The 22,458-nt window shown below is 43.1% G+C and overlaps 1 protein-coding gene across 1 annotated transcript in view; it reads left to right on the forward strand.

Moving 5' to 3' along the window:
* The window catches only part of Brms1l (BRMS1 like transcriptional repressor), a 39,910-nt gene extending 23,920 nt beyond the window's left edge, over positions 1-15,990 (forward strand). The window contains exons 5-10 of the mRNA XM_028869743.2: positions 7,817-7,913; positions 8,691-8,774; positions 9,234-9,298; positions 10,191-10,230; positions 11,284-11,410; positions 14,392-15,990. Coding sequence (XP_028725576.1) covers positions 7,817-7,913; positions 8,691-8,774; positions 9,234-9,298; positions 10,191-10,230; positions 11,284-11,410; positions 14,392-14,509 — 531 coding nt within the window. The 3' untranslated portion in view covers positions 14,510-15,990. The remainder of the gene's footprint in view (positions 1-7,816; positions 7,914-8,690; positions 8,775-9,233; positions 9,299-10,190; positions 10,231-11,283; positions 11,411-14,391) is intronic.
* Positions 15,991-22,458: the final 6,468 nt, after the last annotated feature.

Consider the following 22,458-nt stretch of genomic DNA (forward strand, 5'->3'; position numbering starts at 1 on the left):
GACGAGAAGCCACCTTCTGCCTTGGCTGTCCCTGCCTGTCCCTGTCTGTGTTCCTCTACCGCTCTTCAGTGTCTGTAAACTCGGGAGAAGTCTAGGTAAACCTGAGCTTGTGATCCTTTTTCAGTTGGGTTAGGGCTAAAGTCATGCCCTCCACCGTCAGAGCAGCCTCTTCATTAAAGGTGTCTTACTGTGGTCTGCTGGTGTCCTTTGTGACCAGTGTGTTAGAAGATGCATCAGCCTGTGAGTGAGGCACTGTCCTCTGGGAGCAGTGTCCCAGCTCCTGCCTCCATTTTCCTCCTCCATTCTGCTGCATCCTGTCTCATTCGACTTGTCCTGTCCGTCCGTCCATCTCCGTGCTTCCTGGGACAGACTGCATTTCTGTCCTCGTGAAGGGTCTCTTCACCTTCACCTGTCTCAGTTTGTCTTCACCTCATTCCCTCTCAGGCTGGCAGAGTGTTTTTCAGTGGCATCTGGAGAAAGGGTGTAGGGAAGGCAGTGTTGGGATCTCTTGTGATGGCTCTGTATTGCTTTATAATCAATTACCCCAAAACTTAGTAGCTTAAAACGTCCTTTGTAGTTTGGTGGTCAGGGCTTTGTGAGCGTGGCTGAGGGTGGAGGCTGTGCTTCACTCTCAGAGCTGGCAAGGTGTGGCTGCCATGGCTTTGCTGCCCTTGCTCTTCCCATGACCTGTGGCGGGGCCTTCCTAGACCGACTGGACAAAGACAACAAGGTAGAGTTACTTTTGTTTGACCTAGATTTCTGCTGTATTTTGCTCATTAAAAGTATTGCTAGCCAAAAAAAAAAAAAAAAAAAAAAAAAAAAAGCTAGGCCGTAGTGGCTCACACTTTAATCCAAGGGAGAGGCAGGCAGATCTCTATGAGTTCGAAGCCAGCCTGGTCTACAGAGCAAGTTCCAAGGATAGGCTCCAAACTACACAGAGAAACCTTGTCTCAAAAAAAAAAAAAGTGTTGCTAACTACTGCCTACATTCAAGGAGAAAAAACTAGTTTATATTTGTAAGTTAGTAGTATCAAGGAACTGTTTTAACCTACCACATCTTTGCCATCCAAAACCATCATGACTCTCAGTAGAGAACACAGAGCTGAAGGTGGTATCGTGTTACCTCAGGACGGTTTCTTTCTTTTTGTTTTTTTTGAGACAGGTTTTCTCTGTGTAGCCCTAGAAGTCCTGTAACTCACTCTGCAACCAGGCTGGCCTCGAACTCACAGAGCTCCGCCTCCCTAGAGCGGGATGAAGGGTGGGTGCTGCCACACCCCGTTGTTGTTGTTGTGTTTTCTCTTTTTGAGATGGGGTCCTTGCTGTGGACCCAGGGCTGGCCTTGCCCTCTTGGTCCTTAACCCTCAGCGCCCTTAGTCTCCCGAGTGTGTGCCAGGCCTGGCTCCTTACTGCGGCTCCTTCCTGCTTCTGAGGAGGCCTGCTTTTGCTCCTGCCCTGTGTGCTTCTTCCTGAATACGTCCGGGGTTTTCCTCCTCATCCTTGGGGTGGGGAGCAGTGAAGCATGGGTCTCTTTCATTCATGGTGCTGGATCCTCGGAACCTCTGACTTGTTGATATGGGGTCTTCCTGTGTAGCCAAGGCTGGCTTTGAACTTGTAGCCGTCTTTCTGACAGACTTCCAAGTACAAAGGTTGTAGGAGTCCAGTACTTTACTCAGCTTCAGGGGAGCCTTTTAATTAGGAAACAGAATATTCTGTTCTGAGAAAACTTTGTATCTTTAATTTCTTTTAGATTTAATTTTATAAACTGAACTCCTTAGTTAATTTGGGGGAGGTTCTGGAGGTGACAGCAGTAACTTGTGCATACCAAGTACCACTGTAGCCCTGCAGATGGAGTTAAACTTCTTTTTCTATTCATCCATGGCCATTGGATTTGCGTTTGATTTGAAAGTTCACTATTAGAATTTTCCTGTAGCCAGGGCCTAAGGTTTAAAGGACTATTCTAAGTTGTTTTTTTTATTTTTTTTAATATTAGTGTGTATGCGCGTGTGTGTGTGTGTGTGTGTGTGTGTGTGTGTGTGTGTGTGTGTGTTTATGACGTGTGTGGTGCATGTGCCACAGTGTGCATGTGGAGGTCAGAGAACAACTTTGTAGAGTCACATCTTTCCTCCTTCTGTGTGGGTTCTGGGGATGGAATTGTAAGTCGCTAGGCTTGTCCCACCTGTGCCTTTAACTAACTGTTGAGCCACCTTGCGAGCCTGAGGTATTAGTGAGGCAAGGTTTCATGTAGCCTAGCTGGCCTTGAAGTCACTTATGTAGCCATGTTAGCCTTGAGCTCCTGACCCTCCTGCCTCCACCTCCTAAGTCCTGGACTCACAGGCATGCACCACCAGTCCTGGCCACTAGGGTGTGTCACTCTCTGATAATGCTACTCCTTCAAAATCTCCCGGGGCTCCAGTCCTGAAGGAGGCTGAGAACTGTGAGGCGCTTAAGGCCAGAAACTACCAAAGGGAAGTTTATTCTGAACACAGGTCAGTGGGAAGGTAGTACAAAAATGGAACTTTGGGGTCATTATGGTGGGATTCCTTAGACCCGCCCTAATGATAGCGAGGATGCCAGCCTGGGGAAGGACTAATGAATAGGTTCAGTCTAAGGGTGAGGACGGAGGGATGGATCCCTTGTAAGTAGTAATGTTCCGATAAGATCATCCACTGTACAGAGAAACCACTGCAGGCAAACAGACTTTGTGTGGCCTTATTTTTCAGGTGCACTCTGGCTGCCCAAGTATGGTTTCTTCTCTTTCTGTGGGGAGGCTTCTGAGGGTCTTGCAGGGTTGGAGAATAAGGAGAAAAGTCTCTCCAGAAGGGAGGTGTGAAGCTTAACCTTCCTTGTCAGGTTGCCTGGATTTAGAAACAGCGCTGTGCGTGTTTGTGAGGCTGTTCAAGCGAGGGGAAGAGCCACCCCGATGTGGACAGCGGTTCCACGGCCCCCGATGTGGACAGCGGTTCCACGGCCCCCGATGTGGACAGCGGTTCCACGGCCCCCGATGTGGACAGCGGTTCCACGGCCCCCCGATGTGGACAGCGGTTCCACGGCCCCCCGATGTGGACAGCGGTTCCACGGCCCCCGATGTGGACAGCGGTTCCACGGCCCCGATGTGGACAGCGGTTCCACGGCCCCCGATGTGGACAGCGGTTCCACGGCCCCCGATGTGGACAGCGGTTCCACGGCCCCCGATGTGGACAGCGGTTCCACGGCCCCCCGATGTGGACAGCGGTTCCACGGCCCCCGATGTGGACAACAGTTCCATGGCCTGGAGCCCTGGAGTCAGTGAGGAGGAGCGGATTGGACACTAGTACCATTTCTCTGCTTCTTGACTGGATGCAATGTGCCCAGCTCCCTCAAACTGTAGCCAGAATGAACTAGTCTTTCCTGAGTTGCTTTCACCAGATACATAGTTGCCACAGCACTGAGAAAAGTGGCTGATTCAGGGCGGGACTGAAATGAGAATAGATTCAAGGCATTTCATTCTGTAATTTATTTCTTTTCCCAAACGGGGTCCCATGTATCCAGTGTTGTGCTTTTGTCTTTTATTTTTGAGACAGGATCCTAGTGTGTAGTCTTGGCTGGCCTGGAACTCACTATGTAGATCAGGCTGGCCTTGAACTCCCTAGAGCTGGGATTAGAGGTGTGTGACACCATGTATGATTTATGAGGTGCTAAGAACACAACCCAGGGCCTTGTGCATGCTAGACTAATACTTTTACCAATTGGGCTACATTCCTAGCCCCACCCTCAACCTACTGTAGAATATATAGCTAATATTTTTTAGAAAAGTATTGAAAGTGTCAACATTTCAGTTTCTTTTGGTGGAATTTTTTTTTTCTTTTTTCTTTTTCTTTTTTCTTTTTTTTTTTTTTTTTTTTGGTTTTTCAAGACAGGGTTTCTCTGTGTAGCTTTGCACCTTTCCTGGAACTCACTTGGTAGCCCAGGCTGGCCTCAAACTCACAGAGATCCGCCTGCCTCTGCCTCCCGAGTGCTGGGATTAAAGGTGTGCACCACCACCGCCCGGCTTTTTGGTGGATTTTTTAAAACAAATCATGAGGAATGGTTAGTGCACTTAGAGAATTTCTACTTCACTTACAGCAAGTTTACTAGTGTAAAGCAAAAGAGAATCCACCATATTCATAAAAGCAAAAGCCTTATCACTTCAGTTCTTCGTGTCTCTGCTGGGGAACTGAATCTGTTGCTGACAGCTGCCGTGAGGCCTGTCTTGAGAAGGCCTAGTTCCCTTTTCTCTTTTCTGTAACTTCTTAGTTCCTGCAGCACAATGCAGATCCAGTTGGGATATTTCAGAAGACTTTTCATACATCAGAGGAACAAGCAAAAGGAAGTATTGAGAACAGCATATAATGAGATAATTATTTTCATCCCAATACATATTTATTTTGTGTATGTATGTGTATGTTCATGTTTGTGTGCATGCATGGCTACATGTGAATGTATGTTCTTACAGGTGTAGAGGCCAGAGATTGACAATTGATGTCTTCTTCAGTTTTTCTCGACTTTAGTTTTGGAGACTTACTGAGCCCGGAATTTGCTAAGTTGAGTAGTTTGCCTGGCCAGCAAGCCAGTAATCCTCCTGTCTCTGTATCCCTCCCTAGCACTGGAGTTCCAGGAGTGTCTTAGTTAGGGTTTCTATTGCTTTGAAGAGACACCATGACCACATGGCTTACAGTTCAGAGGTTCAGTCCATTATCGTCATGGTGGGACTTGGTGATGTGCAGGCAGACATGGTGCTGGAGAAGGAGCTGAGAGTCCTATACCTTGCGCAGGCAGCAGGAAGTGAACTGAGACACTGGGCATGACTTGAGCACATATATGACCTCAAAGCCAGCCTCCACAGTGACACACTTCTTCCAACAAGGCCACACCTATGCTACCAAAGCCACACCTTCTAATGGTGCCACTCCTTATGAGCTTACGGGGCCAGTGACATTCAAACTGCCACGAGGAATGCGCTACTAAACCTGGCTTTGTAAGTGGGTGCTGGGGTCCTTGTGCTTAGGTGACAAGCACTTCACTGACAATGCCATATCCCTAGCCCTAATATGTAGTGTCTTTGTTTTGTTTTGTTTTTTGTTTTTTGTTTTTTTTTTTTTGGTTTTTCGAGACAGGGTTTCTCTGTGTGGCTTTGGAGCCTGTCATGGAACTCGCTTTGTAGACCAGGCTGGCCTTGAACTCACAGAGATCCGCCTGCCTCTGCCTCCCGAGTGCTGGGATTAAAGGCGTGCGCCACCACCCCCGGCTGTAGTGTCTTATTAACTATTTTAGTGTACAAAGCAATAGGTTTCATTATGATATTTCATGTATTTGTATCATGTACTTTTCCTTTATCTACCCCACTACCCTCTCTTGCCCCCTTTCCTGCATCCGCTGGTATAATTTTTCATGTGGCATTTTTTGCTTTAGTTTTCACTCCCCCATCAGGGTACTCACCACACCTGAGCTTCTGAATTCAGATTAGAGATGGCAAGTTCAGGACAGACTGCTGTCTCTTTAACTCCTGTCTTTTCCCTACTGTACAGGGTAGCCTTCAGGTATGTGCAGATTAAATCTCAGATTTTTATCAGAAGAGTTCATGATTGCCATATAGGCATGCTACCTATATGTGACCTGCCCCACCTTCCCCAACAAGAAGGCCTGTCTATTACAGTAGATTTCATAGTCAGTCTGTCTATGATCTCCCAGTATTTACTTGAGCTAATCTTGTGGTCGGTGGGTTGTGACTCTGTTGGGGTTTGTCCCCTCTCTACCTTCACACTGGGGATTGAACCTAGGGCCTTGTGTATACTGGGCAAGTGCCTACCGCTGACCTACAGCCATCTTTTAGTTTGTGATAGACTCTTACTGAGTTGTCCATGCTGACCTTGAGTTCAGCCTGGAGTCAGATAGCCCTTGAACTTGGGATCCCACTGCCTCCGCCATCCATGAAACTGGGATTATAGACCTTCTCTACCATGCCTAGCCTTATAGGCTTTTTATGAAAAGGGCCTTTGTATTATATTTATGTGCATTTTATGGCTTTTATAAAAAAGAGTGTAGTGGCATACAATCAAAACCAATGAACCTGACCTTGTAGCCTGGGTTCTAATCTAAGCTGGTAAAACTATTTTTCTTTTATTTGTTTTACTATTATTTAAAATTACATATTTATTTTTATGCATGTGGATATTTTGCCTGCATGTGTACCATCTGCATACCTGGGGCCTGAGGAGGAAGAAGGAGGGCTGGGTCCCTGGAAGTGGAGTTGTTACAAACAAATGGTTGTGAGTTGCTATGCGGGTGCTGGGAGTTGAACTTGGGTCTTCTGAAAGAACAGTCAGTGCTCTTAATTGCTGAGCCACCTCTCTAAGGCCCCAGTGGTTTATTTTATTTGTCTATCTATATATTTATTTATTTTGTTTTTTTTGTCTGTTTTATTCATATTTTTATTTTCTTGTGGTGCTAAGGATTGAACATAAAGCCTTTAATATGCTAGGTAAGTGATCTCTCCTATTGATAGACCCCAGATCCAGGGTACTACCTTCTCGAGGGGGCGCTCCAAGAACCCAGACTGCGATCCAGTTGATGCAACAGCAAGAGGTTTATTGATGCGGCTGTACAGTCGGGCAAACTCTGCTCCAGAGAGCAAGAGTCGCATCGTACTGTAGACACATAGGTACTTTTAAAGGAAAAACCCACAAAAGCCATAAGATTACAATTCCCATACAATTTTGTTTCACAAGATCATGGTCTGATCACAGAGTGGGTACAGTCACGTCCGCATGTACATTCTTCCCAAAACCTCAAGGGGGTATCAGGGCAGGAGTGGAGTTTACACACAGGTCACAGTGGTCCTTCCTGGAACACTTGCAACTATCCCAGTCACAGTTGAGCACATCTCTTAACAGAAATCTCTTTACATTGTTACATTGTGGCAGGCATGGTTGAGTAATGATTGAGTCAGGTTGCCCTTGGAACTAGATTTTTAGTTTCTCATTTCCTGGGGCTTGGGGGTGTAAACCTGAAGGGTTAGGGTCTTTCACTATCTTGTTTGTTTTAGCAAGTGAGTATGACATAATTAATCTATAATTTTATAATTCAGTTAACATGTCCATTTTCTCTTAAGTCTATTGCTTATGTATATTCTAACTGAAATCTAACTGAAATGTATTACTTTTTGAGTTACTTTAAATGACAGTAACATTTTTACCTAAATATTTTTCTTGTCATATACTGCTGTATTTAATATGATATAGAGACAGTAAAAATCCATATGATCTATTTTATTTAATTTTTAAAATTTTATTTTTTTTATTCCTGTGTGTGTTATGTATGTGTGTATGTGTGTGTTCATGCCCATGGAAGTCAGAAGAGGGCATCAAACTCCCTGGAACTAGAGTTACAGATGGTTGTGAGCCACCACATAGGTGCTGGGAACTGAACCCCAGTCCTCTGCAAGAGCAGCCAGTGCCTTGAGCCGTCTCTCTGACTCCAATTCTTAAACGGGATGTTATTTTACTTAGTTAAACCTGTTTTTCATAACTGTTCCCTGGTTTTATTTCTTTTATATGTTGAACATTTCTTCTTTATAAGATTTAAATTGTGGGGCTGAGGACGTCGCTCCGTGGCAGAGCACTTACCTAGCACGCACACACCCTTGCTTAGTCCTCAGAACTGCGGGGATAGAAATCGTTAAGATCCAACAAAAAGCCAGCCCACCAGCACGTGCTAAAGGACTCCAAGTCATTTGGTATTATAGTTAAGATGAACTGGGTTTTCTTTCTTTTCATGTAAGTGTCTATCGTCTTTCTTTGCAGAGTGAAAAGCTTTTGTTGTATGATACAGTCCAGAGTGAGCTTGAGGAGAAGATAAGAAGGCTTGAGGAGGACAGGCACAGCATCGACATCACCTCAGGTCAGGGCCGCTGCGTGATGCGTGACGGCGGTGTCCCCCTGGAAATCCAGTGTCCTAGCCGGAGGGGAAGGGAAGGAGACTTCTAAAGAATGATCAGGCTGAGGTTGTCTGCAGAGATGTAGGAAGGACAGCGAAGGAAAAGGGACAGAAGTCTGACAGGAGCTACCGTGGCCTGTCCTGACGACAGTGGATAACTGGTCCAGGGCGGAGAAAGGAAGCACTCCCTGATTATTAGATCAGGTCAGGAGGGAATGAGGCCATTTCAGGACGGGACAGGACTAATGGAGTTTGACTGGGTTGGCCTTCAGTCCGCTTTTGTGGCTTGCACTTGCTTCTCTGCTACAGTTGAGGCAGATTTGATGAGATCAGTGTGGGTGTTCCTTTGCTTGTGAGTGAGCTGTGGACCGTTGCTTAGTTCTTCTAAATCCATGTCCCCGTTTGGAAAAGAACAGCCTCCTCAGGGCTGGCGAGGTGGTTCAGCGGGGGAAGGGGCTTGTCCCGAAGGCTGGCCGCCAGAGTTTGATCCCCAGCACCCTGTGGTGGAAAGAGAACCCACTCTCACAATCGCCCTCTGACTTCCACGTGTGTGCTGTGATGTGCAAGCGTGCGCGCGCGCACACACACAGCACACATAGTGAAGAAATAAATAAATGTAAAGCAGTGAAAACAAACTACCTCTGTGTCTAGTTCTCTTGTATGTAAATAAGCAGTAAACTTGGGTGCTGCTCCTTCTTCTGTGGCCACCGGAAATCAGCTCACACTTTGATTTGCTTGCAGAGCTATGGAATGATGAGCTGCAGTCCAGGAAAAAGAGGAAGGATCCTTTCAGCCCCGACAAAAAGAAGCCCGTAGTTGTTTCTGATATCCTTTCCCATGTTCTCTGGGGTCTCACCCGGTGCTGCCTCCCTTGCTACCTCCCTCGCTTCGGCACACGCCCATCTCACACACCCATCTCACACGCCCATCTCACACGCCGATCGCACACACCAGTCTCACTTGGACTGTCCGGGAGTAAGCACACGCTGACTCAGAGTGACTGAAGCTGCCTTAGAGGCGGGGACAAGAGGACTCAGCCCTGAAAACTGAAAGTGGCCAGGCCACAGGACTGAGGGGGAACAGATGTTTATGATACAGTTGATTAGTTTTCCCCGGTGCTTTTTGTTGTTTTTGAGACCAGGTCTTGGATGTAGCCCGGGCTGGCCTTGAACCCATAGTCCTCTTGCTTCGGTTCCCTGAGTCCTGGAGTCACAGATGTGTGCACCACATTGCGCTCCAAAGTGTGTGATCTCTTCCCTGCTGAGTTGACCTTGACCTCTCAACGTCCGTATATCGTGTATATGCTGCAGGATCTTGATATCCTTGAGGACTGGACGACGATCAGGAAGGTATGGTTAACAAATGGTGCCTCAGCGGGAGGATCCTTTGTGGTCTACCTTTGAAGAGTTTGTTCATCAGCATCGGAAAATAGAGTTGGTGTCAATATGCTCTGCTTCGCAGTGGGCTGTAGAGTATTTTTAGAATTGGAGACATGTCTGTGATTTGTATTTTTTTCCCAGTAATACAGTGATTAGTAATTTATAAAAGAATATGAATTTACATGTTTACTTTGCTCTAGAGTATTTGAGCTCAGAGATTTGTCTGTTTCTGCCCAATAGAAGGCACTCAGTAAATACTTGTTGAATGAATAAATTGAACTTCGAGTGTCTTCTATTCTGTTAACAACTATCAAGGCATGAATGGACCCAGATACTTGTTTAAGAATGGAGCTATCTATCTTGCCATCTTTGTACTTATTCTTTATTACCATTTTTACTTTTTATTTTGCTCAGACTGCCCTAGAATTCACTTGTAGCCCTCAAAGTCTTTGAACGTGTGAGTCTCCTACCTTGGCCTTCTTGGGATCTGGATTACAAGCCTGTGCCACCAGGCCTGACTTGAGGCTTGCTTTCCTTATTAAAAATTTCCATTTTTATAAATCATCCAGAGAAAAGTTTTCATCTGTTAATAGTAATACCCATGGGAGAAGGTGTTCTCTGTGGCTTTAGACATCAGCCTGGAGGCTGGGCGCACCTCAGTTCTAGCGTGCTTGCCTAGGGTGCTTGCCTAGCATGTACGATGCCTGGGGTTCTCCCCCAGCACCAGAAGAAACTGAGATCAGCTAATGTTTATGTTTTATTTTATTGTTGAACCAATCAAGAATGTTGTATATATTATAGATAGCAAAATGCATTTTCGGTCTGAACTCAGATTTCTCCCTCTCCCCCTCTTTTTCCTAAGGCAATGGCTACATTGGGTCCACACCGAGTTAAAACAGAACGTAAGTCATAAGTTGTGACATCCTCTCTGTGGAGAGCTGTTGAATCAGGTGGTTAAATGCCCCATGTATTGAGGAGCTACACATCACTGGTTCCACTAATCAGCAAACTCTGTGACTGATATTACTAGGAACTCTGGAGTCTCCTGGTTCATGTAAAGTTTGAAAGTTTCCAATGCTGTGTGTTTCTTCTTTCACTGTTAAGCCATATCATTCTTACTGATATTAGATCTGTAATTCAAGATCCATTTACCAAGTCTTTTTTTTTTTTTTTTTTTTTTTTTTTTTAATTGGCCCATTACTTCTTTAGGTGAAATTTTTGGAACTCATGAATTGGTCCCAGGAAGTCCAGGTTCTCTGGAGCTGTGTACTAAATTTCTTAGGAGTGTCTCCCCTGTATACCAGAGACTGAGGTTCTTGAAGGGACAGTGGGGAAGGAGACATGTGGAGGCTCCTTTAGTACTGTGTCTGTCACTAAGTAAGTTAGTACAGATGATGATGGTCTTTATGAATCCATGCGAAGATGGTGATTCTCTGAGAGCTGACAGCGGAGTGATGAGGGTGCAGCTGGGACATGATGATGTGGTTCTGACCTGTTTCCATAGGAACAACTTTATGTACCAATGCCAAACCATTTCTGAGGGTTGAAAATGCAAGTTCTGCTTAGGATCATTACAAATTCTGGGGACCTGTCATTATACATTAGGTTTTGCTTCTTTCCAAGTATGATATGCCTTCTAGGGGAGGAAATTTGAAAAGTAATTTTCAAAACTGGAAATAAGACAATTCATGTTTTCCAGGAGTTCTTAAAACTGGTGCTGGTAGTTAGTCTTCACGTGCCTGCTTCCTCTTCCCCCTTCTTCTTCTTAGCCATCCACCTTTGTTCATATTAGACAGTGATGCTAAAGGAAGAGAAACTCTTGTTTTACATTGTAGATTCCCCATGGAAGAACGTTTCCAATGTTTTTTACACGCACATATGTACGTGGATTAGTGTTGTCTTTTAAAGTTTGGACAGTGTCTTTCTAACATGAGTTATTTAACTGATCCCTTTAGCACCTGTGAAACTGGAAAAACATCTGCACAGTGCTAGATCTGAAGAGGGAAGACTGTATTATGATGGTGAATGGTATATACGTGGCCAGACAATCTGCATTGATAAAAAAGATGAATGTCCTACAAGGTAAGAAGCTTCCTGTCACTTCACTGTTGCTGAGAATTGCTGTGTACACCTGTTGTCAGCCACCGTTTGTAGCCTCTTGGGGGGGGTTGTCATGTATCCTTAGCTCCCCTGGGTCCTTTTTCCTTGAGTCAGATCCAGCCGTGTGCACAATTAGTACTTATATACTAGACTTCATATTAGAGTTGAACACAGCACTAGCATAGTGGATGTGCTTGGAATTATTTGTCCATGAAGTTATCCTGTTTGTTAATTCTTACAGTGTGATTAATTGTTATGATCCTCATACAGTAACTTTCAAACCTGATGATTAAGAATTTTTGGTGGGCCTATTAATTCTGAATTCTTTTGGTCCCACTTCAGTTTTCTGGATTAAACAACCATACCAGCCAGCAATGCAACTTAGTTGTTAGCGTGCTTGCTGATTACACACAGCTCTGGTTCCAGTCCCCAGTGCTACATGAACTGGGCAGGTGGAGAACCTATTATCTCAGCACTGGGGAGATGCAGACAGGAAGATCAGGAGTTCAAGGCCAACCTTAGCTGGGGTCTCTGAAAATACCAGGGCTGGCTGAGTAACAATCCATGTGAGGCAAGACAAAATCTAGTTCAACATGACTCAGTAGCCAGTGTTGGTTCAAACTTCTAGAGTCTTTAATTTTAGGCAATTTAAATACAGTACGTTTGGAAAAGGTTTCCTGGTGTAACACAGTCCTTTGTGCGCAAGGACACATAATTACATGGAGACCTTCTCAAAGTACATGTTACTTCTTCCATGAAGGTGGGTTCTAAAGAGAGACTATGTATGTTATCTTAAGGGCCTAGGGGAAGATCGCTGTGGTCTTGGTCATACAGATAGCACAGAGGTCATCTAGACTATTGGCCATCTCTGGTCCTGTGTGGGGGAGCCTGCTGGCCATACAGATACCCAAGGATCACCTAGTCTATTAGCCACCTCCACTCCCAGCCTTCTGGGTGGAAAACTGTGTGTTTAACATTCCTGTTTTCCCTAGATATTATCTGTGAGCACAAGAATCTTTGCTTGCACTTAGCTACATAGAGTTGGAGGGTAACCTTGGGACACAGAAAACTATTTCAGACAAAAAGTGTTAATTAAGGCAGGAAAGAAGTGGAAAATCAAGAAAACTTTAAGAATACCTAGTGGGGCTGGAGAGATGGTTCAGCTGATGAGAGAGAGGGAGCTGCTCTCTTAGAGGACCCTTGGTTCCCAGCAGCTCAGCTGTCAGTTAGCTCCAGCTACAAGGAATCAAGCGCCCTCTTCTGGCCCCTGTGAGCACTGCAAACAGTTTGTGCACTGTGTAGCTAAAATATTCATGTACATAAAACAAACAAACAAAACCAGAAATAAAACATTAAAAAAGAGAACTTTGTAATTAAAGTATAACTTGGCAAATAGAAATTACTTTTTAAGTGTTAATTTAGATTTAAAATTTATATTATTCATGCAGCCTATAAGTTATCTTGCTGTGGTCTTTTTGAAAATGTTAATGAATTATTGCTTTCATCCTTTAGGGTTAAATTCTCAGAGTATCAGCTTTCTAAGTAAGAAACACTCTTTTCTAGATAAGAACATTTGAGTTTAGTTTGATTTCTTATTTTGAAAGCTTAATTGGATTATGATTTCATATGTACATTTTTGGATTTCAAGAACATGCATAACAATTTTCCTCATTTAACTATTATAATGTCATTTTATTTGATATTCCAGGATTCTCTTGTTTTATTGGTTTTGAGACATTTTACTACTACTTAGCATTACAGTGATTAAAAAGAGATAGCAGTGGAAGAGATAAATCTTTTGGAAATAGATTTTAAATCTCTTTTCTATGTAAAGATTAGCAGTGTTGAAAAGAATCAGTCCAGCAGATAGTCTAACACTGGAAATTGAGAGATTAGCAGGGAAAAGATTTCCTGTTGACAGTAGTGGAGGCTCTAATGCTACCTGAATGATGGCTTTAGGTCCACTGTCCTGGAGGATGGGGATAAGGATGGGGTAAGGAATGATGTGCTTTAGAACAGCCAGTGACTCACTTAACGAAAGAACATGTGCCACAGGGCATTTCAGCAGGTGTACAAGCACCATAGAGCACACTTAAACACTTAGATAGTATAGGCCAGTCACATAATGCAGCCACTTGATGCAGCCAAGAGATGGGGTAAACCTGAGTTGTAAGATGCTTTACAGCAGCCGTTTTTATTTGATTTAAGAAATAATTGGGAAGGAATATGTGATAAAATTATGACAGAGGGCTGAGGGTGTAGCTCAGTGGTGGAGTGCTTGCCTCCCCTGCACAAGGTCCAGGCGAGGATCTTCAGCACTGGGGAAAAGGTTGATGCAGTAACAGAGTGTGACTCGTCTTTGTCAAGTGTTAGGCGCTGCATGCGATTGTGTGTACTCTGCTTTCATGTGATTGACAGCACGGTGGGTTCCTGTGCACCAGTGTCCTTACACACACACACACACACACACACACACACACACACACACACACACACACACACACGAAGAGTTGTGCTGTAATGTTTTGACAGTGCAACCTGACTAAGAACTTCTTAGCTTCGGTTTTTAGCTCACGGAGCTACTGTTGTATGTACAGTCTACTGCTGGTCAAGATGTCCCGTAGGAGCTTATCAGTTCATTCAGAACGTGAGTTGTACCCCAGACTCGGGGTTGGTGGTTGTCGGGCTCTTTTCTACTCCGTGCCCTGCTGGCAGTGCAGTGTCTGGCAAAGGTTAGTTCTGTACCTGAACTAGTGAGCTGTCGCAGCTTGTAGAGCGTGGAGCCGTGTTTTTATAGTAACAGCCAGGCCCAGGCAGAAGAAACGCAAGCTCGCGGCCAGCCTGGGAGATAGCTCTATAGCTCCAGGCATGTCTTTAAAGAAAAGAGAAACAAACCCCATAATACTCAAATGAATGAAATGAACCACATTGTAATGCATTTATTTAATTATTTTCTTTTTTAGTGCTGTGATCACAACAATTAACCACGATGAAGTTTGGTTTAAGAGGCCGGACGGAAGCAAATCCAAGCTTTACATTTCACAGCTACAGAAAGGAAAATACTCCATTAAACACTCGTAATCACAGTTTAAGTGTTGTCCAAATCCACCTTGTTAGTGTTACCACGTGTGATGTGCCATGGGAGCCCAGAAAATGTATTCAGCAGCTGATCTCTTCATCCAGTCACGAGAGAATGTGTCTTTTAGGTAGCACTCTAAGTAGACCCCATGTTGGTAAGCCATTAAGAAAGCTAGTGATCAAATGGAATCACGACCATCCCATTTATTTGCCTCTTAGGACCAGTGGCCGCCAGGTATATTTGGTAGGTATTTCTTCCCAGTTTGGTTCATTTGGTGTTTTAATTATGTGAGTGTGTCTCATCTTTTAGTGAACTACAAACTGCAGTGCCTGCCGTTTGAAATTGCCCCCACCTTTGTCGCTCATTGTGTTTGTAAATAAGACTGATGAACTGTTTCCTGTACATGAGTTGTGTTAGTGCATAGTTTGAATCAGGATGGAAATTTATACATAGGTCAGTGAGTATGTATATATGGCACCATCAGCTTGCTTAGAACTGGTGGCCCAGCTGTACAATCTTGTTTGACCCCAAATTAAGCTGTTGGGCTTGAGAAGTAAAGGGAGCACTTTTATAGACTAGATTTCCTTCGTCCTTGACGGTGGCGACCTCTTCTCCGGATCATATTTGCAGTTTATTAGTAGCCCTGTGGCAAGTGTGAACACGCTGCTGCCTGGGTTTATCGAGGCTGCCGGAGGGCAGGCGTCCCTGCCTGGTGCAGCTGACGCACAGTGTCAGCAGGAGGGCGCCGCCGCCGCTGTGGCGCTTTCTGCACATGGATGGCTGTGCATTTGAAGAGTTTAGGAAACATTTTCCAGAGGCAAAACTAGATCCTAATTCTAATTTTATTGCTAGGGTAAAGTAGATGTGGACACTTCCTTTGAATCTAGCCCACCCCCCATTAGCATTTTAAAAAAAAATCTTCCATGTTTTTATAGTAAGGCCATTTGGTGCAATTTAGAAAATGTTGGCCTCCCTTCCCTTAGCCACATCCAGAATGAACTTCTAAAGCCTCTGGAAGCAGGTAGAAAATGGAAGCCTGCAGCCCGGCAGCCCCCATGGCTGTGGTGGGTGTTAGGTACAACCAAGCCAAGTATTCTGGTGGTCTCGTGCACTTTAATTTCTGTTACAATGGTGTTTAAGCGGACGAGGGAGATGGACTTATTAACACTCAGCGAAGGAGTCTCTGCATGATTCCGTTAGTTCCTTACGATTTTACCTCTGCAGATGCCCTGTGCAGGTCACTACTTCCCAGCTGCCAAATTGTACCGCGTTCGACTTTTGAATTCAGTGTCAGCAACATTGTGCTGCTCCGCTCTGATTCTGAGCCACCTTAGTGGCTGTACGCACTGTCGCAATCCAGGGGCGTTCGGCAGTGCGTATACATATACATACATATATATATATATATGATGTTTGATAAACATTTTTAATGAGATTTGTATTTTTAAATTGAGTGTGTAATAAAAAGAAGTGTTTGCGTGTCCTTCGTGGTACCGTGTGTCATTTCCTCCTGGGCAGGTGTTTATACCCTGCCCACTTGCGGGCGGACTTGAGCCCGTTGACATCAGTAGATCCACGGCGCTGTGCAGAGGCTTCTGCTCGGCTACCCACACCTGCGCCTCTGTGGGCCGCACGGAGGTGTTCAAGAACCCAAGTTATACTTAACTAAATGCACACACTGTGCCTTGACTCTGTTTGCAGATCCTACCCAGAAAAAATGGAAGGACTTGTCTCTCAATCTTACTGTGAAAACGTTACTTTCTGTATCATGCTTACTGTTCCACCATCAGTATAAGATTGAGGTAAGCATGTGCCTGTCAGTGGTATGAATACCATAAGGTATTTTATTACAGGCATTTCCCATCAGTCTTTGAGTCATGAGATTGAATTTTGGAGAGTCACTGGGACCCTGCGGTGTGATGGCCCGGCTGCTGCCACCGCTGCGTTTACAGTCGTTGCTCCTGTCTGTCAGTTTCTGTCAAGGCTCCTTGCTCAGTTGAGCTCACCTTGCCCCGTCATCTCACACTTACGACTAAAGGTCCCAACAGTTTCCTAATTGGTGAAGTAGTGATTAGAAGTGAACCGTTAATGGAGTACACTTCATTTAGCCCCTTCCCCTTGCCTCATATGGGTGGACTGGACACCGAGTGTTCTTGCTGGGTGTGGTGACACATTCCTGTCACCTTAGCGTGGGAGACAGGGGCAGAAGGTCAGAAGTTCAAGGCCAGAGTTGGCTACATAGTTTGAGGCTGGCCGGGCTCAAACAACTAGTCTGTTAGTTGTTTCAAACCAACAAACTAAAAAATAAAGAAAAGGAAAATCGTGTTTTGGTATACACATTGTTACCTAGGATTTTCCTTACAGAGCTGTTCATGTACCTTGCCTCTCTTTAGTAATTGTTTAAAAAGAATAGGGAAATTGGTTGTTGTTTCTAAGACTTTGCCTTTGCAAGTAAGTCTGTTATAAAGTAGAGGGATTTCTTAAGGGAAATGGGATTGAATAAGGGGTGAATGAATGCATTAGCTAGGATTGTTATCGTCTCTTGCCAAATTGGAATGTAAGCTATTGTATTTTGAAATTTGAAGAGATGTAAAAGTACTAAAAAGCACCAGAAAGTTCAGAGTAGAGGCAGAGAGGAGGTCTATCTCTTGTCTTTATGGATGGAGCTGCAGAGACCCATGCCTGGGGCACTGTGTGTGACCTGTGGGAAGTCTCCATTGTCACTGTGGGCCAGCATCTTGCCCTCAATAGCCTTTTTTAAAGATTTATTTTTAAAAATACTCTGTGTGTGTGTGTGAATGAGTCTGTGTGAGTGCATCTCACGTGTATTTGGGTGCTGGCCTTTAGAGCATTGGGCCCTTGGAGTTCCAGGCATTTGTGAGCGCCGGATGAGAGCCGGGATCACACTTGGGTGCTCGGGAAGAGCAGCGAATGCTCTTAAACATCACGTCCTCTCTCCTCGAGCCCTTCTAGGTTCTTTCTAGACCATGTGTTTTGTCACTCTGACCAATTCACTGGATCAGGGTGGCCCCTGACTAGTGGAATAAAAAAAATAGTAATTTGAGTGCCTTCCATGTGTTACATTTCTGTTTAACGTATAGGCCAAAAGTCATTAATTTTTGAACATTCAAAACAAAGATGAATAAAAATGTAAGAATTCTACTACATATTTGTCTTGTGTTGGGGTTTTTTGACCTTATATTTTTTCTCCAAATAAGAAAGGTAAAATACCATGAACGTTTTGAAACTGCCTCAAATAGCTTATCTTTCAGGAAAACAGGTATGCGTTATGCTATGGAAAGCTACAGTTTGTAAGTATATAATTCTTTTCCCCAAAAGTTGGAGCTTATGTTCCTTTTCCAGACACATTTGAAAGCAGAACCTTTGGAGTCCCCTTTCCTGCTCTGTCTTTTTGTTGCTAAAATAGGTTTGGGTGGGGTGACCTTGCCGGGAGGCTGCTCTAGGCCTCTGAGGAGAGGACTGCCATCGTTCTGGGTTAGATTAGAAACAGGCCAAGCGCTACCCTTTCCCCACTGCTATGAAATTACGTTAAACTGTGAGGGAAAATCCTTAGGCAGAGGCTCGACCTTACCTTCTTCACAGGGATATCGAGGGACACGTTCTCCTTCATTTGTTATTGAGGGGCTCTGCAGCTGGCATCTGTGGGGGTCCACGGTGAAGTGCATGCATTGGAAGTCAGTTTGGATCGCAGTAAGTTACGGAAGTATGTCCGTGGGTCATTATACTTAAATGACCTGCTTTAAATTATTCATGAACCCTAGCAGTTTGTTTTGAGACAAGGTCTCACTATAGAGTCCTAGTCCAGAACTCTTTCGTAGAGCAGGATGGCTTTGAACTGTCAGCGATCCACCTGCTTCGGCCTCTTGAGACTGAAAGTCTTTTATTTGAACCTTATACTCCGTGATGTTAAATTATATCTTGTGAGTATGTATGTGTATAAAATACCAGTTACCCACTACACGAGAGCCACTATAACCTCGCTCAGGTCCAAAGTTTCTGTTGAGAGTTTTGGCCTTCTAGAGAGGAGAGCCCAGGACTTACACCACTCATCCTTCCCTTCCCTGAGAGCGTTTATGTTCTCTCTTTTGCTGTGCATTGTCCAAGGGAACAGTCAGTTGAGGTCATGGCCTGTGTTTAAACCACTGAGGAGGGAGTATTGACGTAACCAACCGTCTTATTAAATAAGAAACACAGAAACAATATAAAAGAGAAAGCCGAGAGGTCAGAGCTCAGAGCTAAAATCTCACCCTTCCGCCTGCGGTGTCCCAGCTTCCCGAAAGAGGGCTACTTCCTGTCTGTACGTCTTTTTTATAGTATTATTGTTCTGCCTTCTCATTGGTTATAAACCCAAACACGTGACTGCCTCGTCACTGTCTGAATGTACAGCCCCCTAGGTCTTAAAGGCATATGTCTCCAATGCTGGCTGTATCCCTGAACACACAGAGATCTATGGGATTAAAGGCGTGTGCCACCACCACCACACTCTGTCTATGGCTCTAATAGCTCTGACCCCCGGGTAACTTTATTTATTAACATACAATCAAAATCACATTTCAGTACAATTAGAATACCACCACATTTCCCCTTTTCTATTTTAATAAAAAGAAAAAAAAAGCAAAAGGTTATAACTAACAAAAGAAAAACTATATACAAAAGTACAATAACTATATACAATATATACAAGTAATAAATACCTAAACAGGTATTTGACAAATCAGAGAAAATAATTCCATTATCTATCCTATTTTGGTAAATCCAAGATGTATCTAATGCACTTTCTATCCTAATTAATTTTCAACTATAACTAACTAATCTTCAACCATAACTAACTAATCTTCAACTCCCTCAGAGACCCAAGAAGGGAATAATATTAGCTAACAAAAATAAAAACAGGAAGTGTATGCAAGCAACTTACAAAAAATTTGTGAGTTGACAGAAACAGCCAGCTGCCTGGGCAGTCACCTGAGGTTTCTCCGCAGTGTTGGGGTATCATCTTCAGCCTATAGGCTTAGTGTATCTGACAGACTCATTTGTGAAGTAGGATGTACACAAGGTCAACAGTTCAACCTCACATTGGGTGAGAGTAGTCCATGTACCAGAAACACCTGAATTCCACTAGTGTCCTGTCATGATTCAGGATTTTAAATTCTGGAAATTGTTGACAGTTTTTGAATTCAGCTGTCCATTCTTCTTGGCTGTGTATATATGGCTTCATCTCAGCATCCCCTTCTTCTCCACATCCCTCTATTAAATGCCAGTCTACTTTCGAGAGGCATGAGCTTTCAGCTGCTGTTCCATTGCACAACAGAAGCCATCGACCCTCTGCCTGTTAATCTGCCTTCAAAGAAAAGGGCACTGTACCTTTTCCGGATTGCAAAGGCCACTTCAGGGATGGGGCCATATTGTCCTGGCCTCAGAAGATGCCTTTTGATAAAGCCATAACCACACTTGTTTTGGCAAGAATCAGTAGTCCCTTGTTTCGTGTTCTGTCTGTCCATTTTGTCCTGTTGATTCGAGGATACTTTGTTGTCCAGTGGCTAACTTTTGCCACAATGAAAGTTGACTCCATATGCAGTTTCTTCAATGACCATATTTTCTCTGAAGTAGATTGGTACTGCCAGGAGCCGACATGTCTCAAAAAAGAAAAATTTTCTAAGTTATTAAAACATTTTAAATGCCATATTCTGTAGATCTCTGAAGGGTTTGAAGATGACCTGTCTAAAACATCTCTGCTCAATTTTAAAAACATATCTAATATGACTACAAGTTCTATTGTAATGTCTAACTACTAACTTTCATTTCTTTATATCCTAGTAGTTGGTAATAATAACATTCAAGGATCAGAAATTTGCATTACATTGTTAAATGAATGGTATAAATACAATTAGAAATATACATATAGCATTTTCTAACAATATCAGTTTCAAATTTGTATACAATATAAAACAATCCAATCCAATGTAAAGTATTTAAAACTAGTAATTGTCTTTTTCTTTTCTTTCTTTTTCTTTTCTTTTTTTTTAAAATAAGAACCTTAAATCTAATCTCCTTTGCTTAGCCTTTTTCCTAACCCTTGACAATAACTTGTAACCAACCCCCTAAATACTGAAAATTATCCCAGACCCAAAACCCATTAAAAAGACCAAAAAACCACCCACCCCACACCACCTCTTTGGGAATGTGGGCGTCGTATTCTTAAAATTGCTTCCTGCTGGGTATGGGCGAAGTTTTCTTTATCCTGAAAGAAAAATTTTAGGTTAATTGTCAAATTCTAGGAAAGGTAACTATATCCTTCATTATCCAGCCTGTGTATAATGCCAAAGTTCAGGGTTTATCTCAAGTCCTTATTCAAGTAGTCTTTGAGACTGGATCATCTCAGCTAGTCATCTCAAAATTGCTCTGAGCACCTTGTAGTTCAAAGCTGATCTGTGGATGATGTTTGTTAGCTTAATGATATTATTATTGTCCACGTGGAATTGTTGTTGTTGTGGGGCCCCATCTTCTTTCTGGAGACTTCAGTTGATGTTAGGCCTGGCCATGATTTCCTGCAGAAAACTGATAAGAGACTCGAACACAAAAACATATATATGCAGCTAGCCTTTTTTCTAGAATTAGTTAGTACTCTATATGACCATTCATATCTTAACAAAGTTTAAAATGTATATATATATATTAATCTTGTAAATTTTGATATAAAATTTATACTTTAAGAAAAGTTTAAAGAATCAGAATAGAATCAAAGAGTTGAGATTAGTAATAGAATAGTCCCTTAATTAATTTTGCTTTTGTCCTGTACCATAGCAGAAGATGGCTCTTTTATTCTGGCATGATACAGGGAGTTTGCATTTTCCTTTTAACAACATGCTTGAGTTTAAAGAAGGAGAGAGCCATTCTCCAACTCCAAAGTCAGCTTTAAATTTTAATTGAACTGGGACTATTAGAAGACCAATAGTGTTAAATCTTTAGAGAAAAGCAGAAACAAACACTTAGGAAGACATAAAATTTTTTAGATAATATATACCCATACATCGTTTCATTCTGTTTCTTGGGATAGATGATTTGTCCCTTTTCTTCAGTTGTCTCATTTGTCCAGTGTTCTTCAGATTCCTTAACCTTCATTCTCCTAAAAGACAAAAACAAAACCTTTTCCCAAGACTAATTTTGGGGATGTTTCCTTTTGGCAAGTTATTATCTGATTAAATGAAAAGGCATGTGTTATTGATACAAGTTAGTTTAAATTGGATGTTCATGCTGGTTGATGAACTATCACCTCCTCTAATTAAGAGGTCTCTCTTGTTCAAATCGAACCTTTATCAATTTTGATGGTACCCACAGCTTATCTTCTCCTGTAGAAACAAAAGCAAAACCTCATCCCCAATGTAATACATACCCTGGTTTCCATTCTGAGGTCAGCACATCCTTAAAGTATATATAGGCTGATTTAATTCTGTAGTTTTTTCTATTATCCAATGTCTCTCTGCAGCTGTTGTTCCTTTCTCATTGGCATTCAGAAAATTAAAAGTTAGTGAGCATTATGCAGTCTATTTCTGGGGGTTTTTGTTACCCATTTCTGTTTATTTAGCATATCCTTTAGAGTTCTGTTTGATCTTTCTATAACTGCTTGACCTGTAGGATTATGTGGTATGCCTGTAATATGCTTTATATTGTAATAAGCAAAAAACTGTTTCATTTTAACAGAGACATATGATGGAGCATTGTCAGTTTTGATTTGTGCAGGTATACCCATGATGGCCATAACTTCTAGCAAATGAGTGATTACAGAATCAGCTTTTTCAGTTGCCCATTGAAATCCTGAATAAGTATCGATAGTGTGGTGTACATATTTCAATTTTCCAAATTCTGCAAAGTGAAACACGTCCATCTGCCAGATTTCATTTCTCTGAATACCCTTTGGGTTACATCCTGCTGA

Source organism: Peromyscus leucopus, chromosome 14 (genome assembly GCF_004664715.2).
Source record: "Peromyscus leucopus breed LL Stock chromosome 14, UCI_PerLeu_2.1, whole genome shotgun sequence".
NCBI classification, from domain to species: Eukaryota; Metazoa; Chordata; class Mammalia; order Rodentia; family Cricetidae; genus Peromyscus; species Peromyscus leucopus.